Consider the following 12,796-nt stretch of genomic DNA (forward strand, 5'->3'; position numbering starts at 1 on the left):
CTAAATGTGATCGAGGGACCTGGGGCTGCACCCCTTCCAAGATGGGCCAAGGAAACCAGGAAGTACTACTGCATGGGGACCCCTGCCTGGCTTCTGCTCCAGGTCACCCCATGTGCCCTCAGACACCTAGCTACAAAGGTGTCCCCACGGGAAATTCCCAAACTGCTTTTTTCACTTGAAGATGGTGACGACACCTTCCATTCATTCTCCAACACTAAGTTTGCTCCTTGGGAAAAAAATGAGTTCTGGCTGAGCAGAGTCTGGGCCATGGTAGGACATCAAACGTGAAGTCAGACGGACTCACACACTGTAGCCCCAGGACTCAGGAGGCTGTCGCAGGAAGATACTGAGTTTGCTGTCAGCGTGGCTACAGAAACCATCTCAGGGAGAGGAGAAGAAAGGAAAGAAGCCGCCATTACAAAGTAGGGTGAGCCTTCTCCTCTGCAGCCCTTTGCTCTGTTCTCCTCTCCATTTGGTGGTCCTGTGACCAGTGGAGGTGTAGCCTTTCAGTCTGGCCTTCCTGCGGCATGAGGGATCCTCTAGCCACAGAAAAAAAGCATGAACCTGCCAAGGTACCTGAGTCTTCAGACAAGATAGCATCCAAAATCCAGGCCTATAGCCTCTGAGCAACATATAAGGCAAAGCAAGCTTTCTTGGAACTGTATGTGTGCATGTAATATGGTATAAGCATGTATATACAAGTGTGCATGTGTATGCATGCACACACCTGAAGGGAGTGTGTGTGCATGTGCACCCGGAAAGTATATACTTGTGCATTGGACCAAAGAGGGTAGCACATACTCATAAATATGTAAGAGGGGTGTTCCTGCTCATGCTGATGTTCACAGATCCTAAGTCATTGCTCAGTTGTTAGCTCTTGGTAAGTGTGAAAGTGATCTTCACAGTGGACGTGACAGGTAAGTACCGCAGCAGATCCTGAAAGTACACAGTGAGAGCCCTGTCTGCCTGTCTGACCTCTCCCTGGAAACAAGGCTGGTCAGCCCTGGGAGGCCCCACAGAGAAGTCCCTTGGTCCTGAGACAGTGTGGCAGCCCTTGCCTTTGAGACCCTAGCAGGGGCTGCAAAGCCTCCAACAGCTTGGACCAATGGAACAGTGGCCTGGGCCCATCACACAGGGCACTTGAATCCCTGCTGTTCCATGGTGCTCAGAAGTCACCTCCCAGCCAGAAAGGGCCATGAGCAACTGCAACAACACTTTGGTGACAGAGTTCATTCTTCTGGGTTTCCCAGAGCTGTGCCACCTTCGAGGGCTGCTCTTTGGGTTATTCCTAATCATCTATGTGGTGACCGTCCTAGAGAACTTGGTCATTGTGGGCACCATCAGCGCTAGCCGGCAGCTACACATACCCATGTACTTCTTCCTGGCCAATCTGTCTGTGCTGGAAACCCTCTACACCACAGTCACAGTGCCCAAGCTGCTTGCCGGTCTCCTGGCAGGGGCAAACGCCATCTCCTTCTCAGGGTGCCTCACCCAGCTGTTCCTCTTTCTTTCACTGGGCTCCTCCGAATGCTTCTTATTATCTACCATGGCCTGTGACCGGTACCTGGCCATCTGCCGCCCACTGCACTACCCAGCCATTATGGATTCAAGGCTGTGCCTACATCTGGCTCTCAGTGCCTGGCTCGGGGGCTTCTTGGCCTCCTTTGTGTCCACAGCTCTCATCTCCCGCCTCAGGTTCTGTGGCCCCAATGCCCTCAACCACTTCTTCTGTGATGTCTCACCCCTGCTGCAACTGTCCTGCTCAGACACCACTGCCATTGAAATGCTGGACTTTGTGGCAGCTCTGGCAGTCCTTGCAACCTCTCTGATGGTGACCTCAGTCTCCTATGCTCGCATCCTCGCCACGGTCCTGAGGATTCCAGGAGGAGCAGGCCGCAGGAAGGCTTTCTCCACATGTGCCTCCCACTTGGTGGTAGTCTTAATCTTCTACACCACCACCACCTTCATGTACGCCCGGCCTCATGCCATAAGCTCCTTCGACCTCAACAAGCTGGTATCTGTGATCTACTCGGTAGTGACTCCCCTGCTGAACCCTATAATCTACTGCCTGAGGAATCGTGACATCAGGGAGGCGCTCACCAAGCTCCTCCAGACCCCCAGGTTCTCCTGAACACCAGTTGCTGGGTCCTGCTGGAACCCTGGGTCCCTCTTCTCTGCTCTCAGACATGCCCACCAGCAGGTCAAGGCTGTGCTCTTCTCATCAGTGTGGACAAGTCCCTCCTTTCCCCACAATTCAGAGTATCCAAGGGCACACTACAGCCATTAGCCAGCAACAAACAAGAAGGAAAGGTGACCATGGCCTAGAGACTCTGGGCCCTTCTAGAAAACTCAGCTGTTCTTTTTAGCAGCCCAGGCAAGTCCTTTGTTCTTAAAATCTCAGTACAGAACCTAAAGGAAGCTCCCTGTCTACTGTCAGGATCTGGACTTTATAACCTTTTCCTGACCAGCCTTGAATGCCCCACTTCTGAGACCCTGAGATTGGCCTTCTTCGAATAAGGTCCCAGCTCCTGGCCAGGTGGAGGGTTCCAGCAAGTCCAGGCAACGTTACTGAGCATGCAGATGCTCCATTTCTCAGAAACAAGGATGGCTTCTAACAGCTTCTTGCAGAAAGCTTGGTAGGTCTGATGAGTAAATGGCATGCATGTGTCTGCCTTTTCTTTCTTCTGTGGTGCATGAGTGTAGAAACAGTAATGCAAGCATTTACCTTCCCAGCAGTTATCACTGTTAGCCTGGCCAAGTTCTTTCTTGGTTTTGTGGTTGTCCTTTTCCTTTGGGACAGCCACCTAGAATGATGAGCTTCACGTGTGTCCTTGGAAGAATTTAACAGATACTTCCGGTCTGTGCAAATGTTTTGTGTTGCATTTGTGGCCTGTGTCTCAGTGTTTTAACTTGCACTTCTAAAGTTACATCAAGATGCACCCATATTTAGGATTGTTTTGTTCATAAATGTAGCCCTTCATGATGAGGAAGCACCCCTCTGTCTCTGGCACATCTGTCTGCCTCAACACCTAAAGCTTGAACTCTGCTATGATTTAATACAGCCGCGTCACCTTCCTTTCGGTAACTGTGTGATACATACTTTCTGTGCACGTTTTGAATCTATTCTCTCTACCCCTGACCACCATCTGCAGCCAGCTCTGTGACCCAGGCAGGGCCTGCACAGACCGTGCTTCTGCCACACCAACTGCTCTCTGTTGAGAACTCGGCTTTGTAGATAATCTCTGAGCTTTGGTTTGCAACTGTCTTAAGTGTATATTTCCCTTTGTATTTGCTGCCTTTGGTGTGTGTAATGCTTCCAGAACTCATGGCTTGCATTGTCATCGGTTTTTGAAACACATCAGGCATAACTTTCTGAAACACTGCATCTGCCTTGTTCTCCCCTTTGTTTGCTCCAGAACTACATGTGTGTCAGATCTTCTTCCTACAGCCCCTCTGTCTCTTTTTTCTGGACACTTTCTTCCAATCTTCCAGGTTCCCAAGTCTCTCTCCAACTATGTCTAATATTCTGGATATTTGGCTTTATTTTGTTCATTCTAGAATTCTCATTTTGTTCTTTTTCTAGGTGAAAAAAAAAACCTCATTTTTTTTTCACAATCATCAATCATCACAGAACATACCTGTGACCAAATGTGTAGGGTAGTGTCCTCATTTACCAATCAAGCAATTCTGCAGCTAATACAAGGTAGGGTCTTCTAATTCAGTTCAACCCTGACACTGACTGCTTGGACGTAGCTCAGTTCCCACAGGTTTTAGCTGAATGCTCAGATGGTCCTGCCCAATTCAGAATCCAGCTTCAAGCCCAAGGAGTTTACCTGTATTTCTCATAAAACAGCTATAAATGGGGCTTTGCATAATCCCTTCCTTGGGATCTTCTAATTTGCTAGAGAGCTCACTAAACTCTGGGGAGCACTTGCTTACATGTGCCAGCTTATTAAAAGAACCAGGACTGATAAGGCTGCTGGTGAGGCTCTTTCCTTGCAAACATAAACATATACATTTAGTCCCCAAAACCCACATTTAAAAGAAAAGTCCAAGCATGGTACTACATGCTTGCAGTCTTAGTGCTGGAGAAGTAGAGATAGGCATGTGCCTGGAGCTCACTAGTCAGCCAGCTCAGCCTATTTGGCAAGCTCCAGGACAGGGAGAGACTCTGTCTCAAAAACACAAAATGATTACTCCTGAAAAACATCACCTGAGGTTTTTTGTCTGGCCTCCACGTGCCCCCACATACACACATGCACTTGTGTGTGTGCCTGCACACTTGTGAACACACACACAGAGACAGCATAGAAGAAGAATCACAAGGGATACAGATGAAGAGATACAGTGGGCAAGGAGTCTGTGAGTGGTACTCTGGGTCTCCTGAACTGATTATCTATCCCTTACCCAGACTGGACTGCATTCTTTCTAGAATCATAGGCAGATGTCTAATATCTTTAAGATTTATTTGCTTTTATTTTGTGTGTATTAGTGTTTTACCTGCATGTATGTATACATACCATGTGAGTACCTGGTGCCCATAGAGGCCAGGAGAGGGTAATAGATCCCTTGGAACTGGAGTTATAGATGGTTGTGAGCTGCCACATGGGTGCTGGGAACTGAAGCAAGGTCCTCTGCAAGAGCAGAAAATGCTCCTAACTGCTGAGCCATGTCTCCAGCCAAAGCTTTAGTATCTTGCATAAGCCCCTCTTCCTTGGTCTTCTAGAAGTTATCTTAAGTGTTCCAAGTCTATCCTTGTCACCTTCGGAATCTCTTGGATTCTTTATTAACTTGCTAGTACAATTTTAAAATGCCATAAACAAGGTGGTTTTTTTATTTTTTTGTTTTTGTTTTTGGTTTTTGGTTTTTCGAGACAGGGTTTTTCTGTGTAGCTTTGCGCCCTTCCTGGAACTCACTTGGTAGCCCAGGCTGGCCTCGAACTCACAGAGATCTGCCTGGCTCTGCCTCCTGAGTGCTGGGATTAAAGGCGTGTGCCACCACCGCCCGGCTTGCGCCACCACCGCTCGGCTAACAAGGTGGTTTAAACAACAGAAATTAATTTTCATTTTAACTTAATAACTGGGGTCTTCCAAGGACCCTTTTCTTCCCTTAAGGATGCCATGCATAGTGGTCCCTTTGTCTCTATATAATCTGTGGCCTAATATCCTTGGATTGTGACCCTGTTACTTCCTTAAAGATCCTATTATGAAATACAGCTACATTCTGAGGTGCTTGGGATTAGGATCCAACATACATATGGGGCAACTCCACTTCTAACAAGTGCCTCTTAGAGACATTCTGGGAAGGGTCGATAAGTTCTGAACAGATCTGACTCTTGAGGCAGCATTAAAATTCATAGGCCAAACTGGACGCGGTGGCACACACCTCTAATCCCAGAACTTGGGGAGCAGAGACAAGTAGATCTCTATTAGTCTTGTCTAAATAGTGAGTTCCAGGCAAGAAATGGAATCTTCCAGAAACATGTGAGTCAAAAATGAATGATGTTCTTAGCAGTGTCCGGAGAAGACGGACTAGCAGCACTCCCATGACTGGCACCTCTAGGAATAGGTCAGGACAGCTGAAAAACGGCCACCCTTGGCAGAGGCTGATAGGCAGGCACTGGGGTTTCAATGTGGAGTTGCCTAAGAACAGTAACTTAAGCACCAAAGCATGGAGAAAGACCATCTCCACACCGGGAATACTCCCAGAAGCAGAAGCAGGAGAATGGAGACAGAAAAAGTCCAAAAACAACAACACTGTCAGTGCTAAGCAGAACTGCAGTCTGACTCAGATCAGGGACTGTAGACTCTAAGCAGCACCTACAACATGATGCAGTGTGAGAAACCATCTGGGATGGGGCTGAGTCTGCCACCTTAGGAGTCAAAGGTTCTTGGCGTTATCCCATCTCCAAGAACTCCAAGAACGGTTGCTCTGGGCCATGGAATGCCAACCTGGAGAGCTGGTCTAGCTACAGAGGAGAGGCTGAACGACAAACACGGTAGAGAGTTGCTTTAGGTTGCAGGGAGAAGTGGCAGTTACTTATGGATTGGAGCCTTCAATCAGGGAAGCTGCTGCAAGAGCTCCCAGAGGAGGGAGGAGCACTTGCATATCGTTATATAGGGAGCTGAGCTGTGCGAAATCATAGATCTTGGAGGGCAGGACCTGTTCAAAAGGCCGCATCCCCATAGGACTTCCCCAACCCACAACCAGGCATTTGAAGGTGAAAAAAACTAGGACTAGCTGGCAGTCTGGGATACAAGGTAGCTGAGAAAAGCTCTAGTTACTGAGCAAACACCAAGATAATAAAATGAAGACATACAGGACCGAGCCTCCATTCTCGCCGGGTGATAGGAGCCCAAATGGCCACAGAAGAGCAGGTCAGCATAGGTCAACATCTTTCACTCCTCTCCATATGACTGGCCCCTGAAAGGACTAGAATCTTATCCTCTTTTTTAAAATCAGTACATTTCCCCACTTTCCTTATGATGATTTATTTGTGGTATGTGTGTCTGTCTGTGTGCATGCATGCATGCCTCTGTGCATGTGCACATATGTGTACACAAGCTCAAGGAGGCCAGGAAAGGGTGTCAGATCTCTCAGAACTAGAGTTACAGGGGATTGTGAACCCAATGTGGGTGCTGATGTCTAAACTCTGGTCCTCGTGATTGAGCAATGAGTGTTCCTAACCACTGAGCAATCTCTCCAGTTCCTATAATGTATTTTTTTAAATACTTCTTTTTATATGTGTCTGCCTGTGTAAGTTTATATGCAGCTGTTACCCTGGAACTAGATTTACAGGTGGTTATGAGCCATAAGGAGGGTGCTGGAAACCAGTCCTGGCTGTCTTTGAGAGTAATAAAACATTCTTAACCACTGAGCCATCTCTCTAGGCCCTGGTGTATTGTCTTCTTCTTCTTCTTCTTCTTCTTCTTCTTCTTCTTCTTCTTCTTCTTCTTCTTCTTCTTCTTCTTCTTCTCCTCCTCCTCCTCCTCCTCCTCCTCCTCCTCCTCCTCCTCCCCCTCCTCCTCCTCCTCCTCCCCCTCCTCCTCCTTCTCCTCCTCCTCCTCCTCTCCCTCCTCCTTCTCCTCCTCCTCCTCCTCCTCCTCCTCCTCCTCCTCCTCCTTCTTCTTCTTCTTCTTCTTTTTAGCTTTTCTATACTTTCTTGAGCAGCACACCCAGTTTAGGGATAGGGATGCAGCTCTGTTTGTAAAGTGCTTGCTTCACATGCACAAAGCTCTGGATTCTACCCCCAGGACCACATAACCAAACTTGGTGGTCCATGACTGATGGCTCTGTATGATGCATATTTGCTGCAGGGTTTAAGACAGCCTTTCTCAAGTAAATAATTCACTTCCATGACTAGTTTCCTTGGCTCCCCCATAGAGGGGTGTTGACTAAAATCAAAAGCTTTATCTTCCTCTTCTGAAACAATTAAGGTCATTTTTCTTCCTTAGTCCACAAGCAGGAGAATGTGTTGGCAGGTTTTTGACTCTGTGATAACACTTCTAATGCCCAGTAGGATTTTTTTTTGCTAATATTTTAAGAGCTTCCATGTCTATTCAAATATCAAGTCCTAAATGCTATTCTTGCCTCCATGTGCAGCCTAGTCCAGTGGGAAGCCACCACGTGTTTCCTACTGTGTCTCTGATCCTTTCTTCTCCACTCTCATCTTTGGAATAACGGTCAAGTGTCAGAACCCAAAACTGGACCCCTGGGTTGATGACCTTTTCTCTCACAGTCTTCATCTTTTACAGGATATGGCCTTAGCTTTGTAAACTCAACCCCTCTCTTCTTTTGAGGGGAACAAAATGTTTTGATCTGAAAATTCCTTTTTAGTTGCTTTTATTCCTGTTTTACATCATCCTCTTCTTAGTTATCAACACCATGGTCATTGTGTGTGTGTGTGTGTGAGAGAGAGAGGGGGGGGGGGGGGATTTTAAGATTTCCTCTGGGTCCTCAAACCTCTTGTGTTCTGTTTTATACTTGGCCTTGTTCTTGTGTGTTGCAGTGGGCCTTGACTGTCTAACAAACTGTGTTTGTCCTTCACATTTAACATGAAGTAGGGGAGGGAAGGAACACCTGGGAGCTCTCCCTGCCTGAACTAAAAGGGGTCATCAGCCAGGCTTTGGGCAAAGGCCTTTCAACTACACATGAAAGAAAGCTCAAAACCACAGTAGCTTCAATGAGAGGAGCTCCACACACTAACCAGGGATTGCTGAGCCCAGATTACCAGGACTACCTCCCTTCCTCTCCAGATCCTGCCCCTACCCACTGGATCCATCTCAGATTCCCGTAATGCTCTCTACTAAGCCTGGGCCAGGCCAGGGCTGCCCCTGGCAGCTCAGACTGTAATCTTGGGCCTTGGAAAGCAAGTCCAGTGCAGATGAAAACCTTCATGGCTGTCTAGAGCTGAAGTTACCCTAACCCTACAAAGGCAGGTCAGTCAGCTTGAAAATAAAGGAGGGATGGTTCTCCAGGGGCCTGTTTCCAGAAGGTTCAGGAAAAGTTCAGATCAGCAGGGACTCCAGTGCTGTTGGGACACTCATGGCTGTGGATCAAACTGCCTGGAGGGCCATATGGTAGGGTGTTGGGCACACCCCAATTTATTGAGAGCCCTACATACCTAGAAAGGCAGTGCAGTGGTCCTTTTGGCTGGAGAAGAGGAGTCGGCGAAGCTGGGGTTCCATCAAAGGAATGGGAAAGGAGGTAGGAAATTCACGAGATGGGCAGGTAGGGAGAACCGAAGAGGGAGAGGCCATGAACAAAGATGCTGGACCGACAGGGACAAGAACGCGCTGGATGTCCTGGGTGGTGGGGCTAGTGGACATAGGGAAATGAGAGATCGGGCAGGGCTGGAGGGTTGGGGGAAGATGGGGTGGGAGGAAGCAGTATGCAGCAGGGCTAGGATGGGAGCCGGGCAACAGAAGGACTGGGGCTGTGCCTTTCTAAGCTTGCAGTACCTCCTCCCTTCGCGTCTCCCGGGGCTGAGCCTCCGTGGCAGCCCGCCCCTAATCTTCAGGCGGAGGCTTCAGCAAAATCCAGTCGTGAGCTCTGCCTCAGTAAGAGGGTCCTCGCCACCGCCGCACCTTTCCGCTTGGCTGGCCACCGCCCCTATGCGCTATGCGCTGTACCGCTGTTCCGACCTAGACCTGTGACCGGTAAGTCGGGGAGGTGGATGAACCCAGTGAGGCTGGGAGGGAGGAAAGGGGAGGGGGCGGGGAGAGAGGATCTGAGGAGGATGGAGTCGCCACCCAGACTTGCTGGTCCACAGCCAGCCGGAACCCATCCTGATCAGTGACCTGCCGAGACTGTCGGCCTGAGCAAACCCAGGAAGGGTGGAGCTGGGGCGGGGAAGAGAACGACGTACTTAGGGTCCCGGCCTGCCGAGTGTTTCACCCAGCGCTGGTTGTTTGTGCTGCAAGGATCGCGGATCTAGATTCTGCTCCCCCTCCCCACCACCACCACCACCATCACCACCACCACCAGTGCGTGCAGCCGCAGCCTCTGGCTGAAAGGCTCCAGCGAGGGAGGCATCAGGAGATCTAGGATACCAGAGCAAGTCACAAGGCTGCCCATTCTAACCCTAATCTGGGTGTATTGAGGGCTCTCAATTCCTAATTAGCGTCCTCCATACACTAATCCATATCCATCCATTCCAGAGATCCGTGTGCAGAGTGAGGGATTTGTGCCCTCCACCCCCGCAAGGCCTGAGCCCCACTGAGGGAGCTCAGCGAACCCCATCTCCACCCTATCACAACAGTAAAACGTCAGCCCTCTTGCTGAGCCCTTTCACCCCACCCCATATCCACTCGGTTACATAGCAGGAACCCCAAAGTCCTGGTGCTAGAGATTAAAAGAGCCCCTTTCCCAGCCCTGAGCCCACAGTCCTCCAAAATGCTGGGAGTCCTCTGTCAAATTACCACAAAATCAGAGGCTCGTTCTGCCTCCAGGCTGATGTCGGTGTTCCCAGGACCGGATGAGCCTATTCCCAGGCCCCGATAACCCCTTGCCCAGGCCCTAAACCAAGCTCCACCCCCTTCACAGAAGCTGAAGCCCCTTCCACCCTCTTCTCACAGATTCTGCCCAGTAGGATGAACTGGACTGCTGCCACGTGCTGGGCTCTGCTGCTGGCCGCCGCCTTCCTCTGTGACAGCTGTTCGGCCAAGGGCGGCCGGGGAGGTGCTCGGGGCAGCGCCCGCGGGGTACGCGGAGGCGCGCGCGGGGCATCGAGAGTGCGCGTAAGGCCGGCACCCCGCTACGGCTCCTCTGTGCGTGTGGCCGCTGCAGGGGCAGCCGCAGGTGCTGCGGCAGGTGTGGCTGCGGGCCTTGCCACTGGCTCTGGCTGGAGGAGGACCTCGGGGCCTGGCGAGCTAGGCCTGGAGGATGATGAGAACGGGGCAACTGGAGGCAACGGAACTGAGCGAGGAGTCTACAGCTACTGGGCCTGGACTTCGGGCTCCGGGTCCATTCCCAGCCCACGTGTTTGCCTGCTTCTGGGAGGCACCCTTGGTGCGTTAGAACTACTTTGGCCCTAGATCAAGCTGAGCTCCGCCCCAGATCTGACTCCTAGCCCGAGTCATCGGGGCCCTAGGGACCATCCCAGTGGCCTCTAGCTCAGAGAGTGACTTCCTTTTGCTGACTATGGTTCCCCAGTCCAGATGACAGTATGGGCATTCTGAGCCCACAAGCTCTCTTGCAATTTGTGGACACTGTTTACTCTCTTGCCCATCCCAGTCTCCCAATCTTCCACCCTGGCAGGAACAGCTCCACTGCCAGAGAGGCAGGCTGCCCTCACTCTCCAGAGCTGCCCAAGAGGAAGTGTCGGGCCATGCCTGTGTGCTTGCCCTGGACACACGAACATGAATTAATGCTGACCACCAGGAAGAGGCCATTCTCAGGTGGGCCTGCCTGATTCTGCCACTAAAGCCCAAAAGACCTTGCGCCTTCCATGGAAGCAGAAGGAACGAACCACTTCCCTCTGGACTTTACAATTTGGTGAAGAGAACATTCACTTGGACTGCAGTGTGAGAAATGTCAGGTGCTAACCACCTGCCCAGAGCAGGTCCTAATGATGTCACAGCTCAGGAACATCCAGAGCAGAAAATACCCATCCCAGGACACCCACTGTGGTCCTCCTTGAACATGCTACCAAGGCCAAGGTAGTGTGTTTCTTCTTCAGAGACTGCCTGAGACACCTTCTGTCAACAGCGTTCCCCACTTTGAGCCGCTTGACCATAAGGACCACTTATCCGTTCCTAAGATCCACTGAGAGTCAGGTTCCACATTCAGAAACATTCCATTTCCTTTGACTTTAGGTTCACGAGTGAGGGTCACTTGGATACAATACCAATCCTGCTGGAACTTTCTTTGTACATGACCCAAACTGCAAGATTCCCACAATGCCAGTGGAGAGCAGCATCTTGTGTTGGGAGACCCTCTCCCTTGGTAACAGAGGGACCGGGGAGGTAAGAGAATATGGCACCATTGGCAGCTGGCAGCCTGCACTTTGGAGAACACAACAGTTCTTGGCCCACTGACGTCAGAGGAAAGCTAACAGACACAGCAAAGCCAGCCTCAGCAGGTTGTGGGTGAGTGTGGGCTAACACTACTAAAAGTTTTCTGACCATCTATATCCATCCTGAGAACAAAGCTGAGGCCCAGGGTGGCCTCAAAGAGATGCACTACAGTCCTCACATGGATCTACATTGGGGCAGACTGGCTCCTTGCTGCTCCAGGGCCCACCAGCACATCCTTGCCCCATGGAGTGATGGGTCTCTGGGCTCAGTCAGTATACACAATGCTAGCCTGGCAAACCTCTGGCTAGTATTCAGGTTTCAAGGCTATTGGCAGGACCCTAGCCAAGCGATTTCTTGACCAACAAGGTGCAGGGTGCAGCTCCCTGCACCCTCTCTCCACACTGCCGGTGCTCTTAGGCACAGACAGCCCAGATGCTTCTCTGTCCCTTACAGACCAAGCTCAATACCAAGACCAGCAAGCTAAGGGCCAAGCCCACTCAGGGCCTCAAAGGCAAGTACCATCAAGTCTGGTACAGGGAGACCCACTAGGGCCCCTTCAGCTGGTCGAACACCTATGGGGATGCGCTACGTGGACCTGACCTTCACGTACCAGAGCACCATGTGTTAGTTCTGGACATAATGGAAACACTGCCTTTTAATTATTATTTCACACACCAATCTGACTTCTCCAGAGTGTTTAGCACTTGGCACAGCTACACATCTTTGAATACTTTCTCCACCAGCAGAAGCCATAAGATGCTAAGGGAGAATCTCAGAGGAGGCTTATCACACTGCAGCCACAAGAGACAACAGTGGAAGGTTAGCCCATTATCAGCCGTCCAGAAGAAGCCGAGAGCCCTCTGAGCACACAAGCACTAGCTCAGGCAACTATGGGAAGGCCAGATCAATACTGGACAGAAGAAACTAGAACTACTGAGCAGGTATAGCCCAGATGGCTCAACAGCATCTCCTGTCTCTATCAACCAGCCCCTTCCCTTTTTCTTTCTAGACAGCAAGCTGCTGGCAACAACATCCTTTAGATGCCTACAGGTATATGGAGGTCAAGCGTGCTGGGACACCCTCTGCACCACATCCTGCACCGCATGGGTCCGGTGGCTAGATGGTAATCCCCTTCCAGTGATCCTCTGGCCTGTGCAAAGTCGAGCCTATAGCACATGACCTCCCGAGGCACAGCTCTGAAGTACAAGGGGAGAGGACATTCCTGGGCTTTTCTATTCCAAACCTGTTGATGTCTGTGTGCACACGTGTCAGTGAAGAGT

General features: G+C 50.5%; 2 protein-coding genes across 2 annotated transcripts; both read left to right on the plus strand.

Moving 5' to 3' along the window:
- The first annotated feature begins 1,195 nt into the window (after positions 1–1,195).
- Positions 1,196–2,178, plus strand: LOC131898876 (olfactory receptor 226-like). The gene has a single exon (XM_059250145.1). The coding sequence runs from the start codon at positions 1,196–1,198 to the stop codon at positions 2,129–2,131; it is 936 nt and encodes a 311-aa protein (XP_059106128.1). The 3' UTR covers positions 2,132–2,178.
- Positions 2,179–8,891: 6,713 nt separating this feature from the next.
- Sprn (shadow of prion protein) lies at positions 8,892–12,150 on the plus strand. Its single transcript, XM_059250156.1, has 2 exons — positions 8,892–9,158; positions 10,077–12,150. Exon 2 carries the CDS (start codon positions 10,092–10,094, stop codon positions 10,533–10,535), a length of 444 nt encoding a protein of 147 aa, XP_059106139.1. The 5' UTR covers positions 8,892–9,158; positions 10,077–10,091; the 3' UTR covers positions 10,536–12,150.
- The last annotated feature ends 646 nt before the right edge of the window (positions 12,151–12,796 follow it).

Source organism: Peromyscus eremicus, chromosome 1, assembly GCF_949786415.1.
Source record: "Peromyscus eremicus chromosome 1, PerEre_H2_v1, whole genome shotgun sequence".
NCBI classification, from domain to species: domain Eukaryota; kingdom Metazoa; phylum Chordata; class Mammalia; order Rodentia; family Cricetidae; genus Peromyscus; species Peromyscus eremicus.

Excerpts from the sequence above, each read along its gene's own strand:
- LOC131898876 (XM_059250145.1), top strand. The coding sequence starts at position 1,196 with ATGAGCAACTGCAACAACACTTTGGTGACAGAGTTCATTCTTCTGGGT.
- Sprn (XM_059250156.1), top strand. The coding sequence starts at position 10,092 with ATGAACTGGACTGCTGCCACGTGCTGGGCTCTGCTGCTGGCCGCCGCC.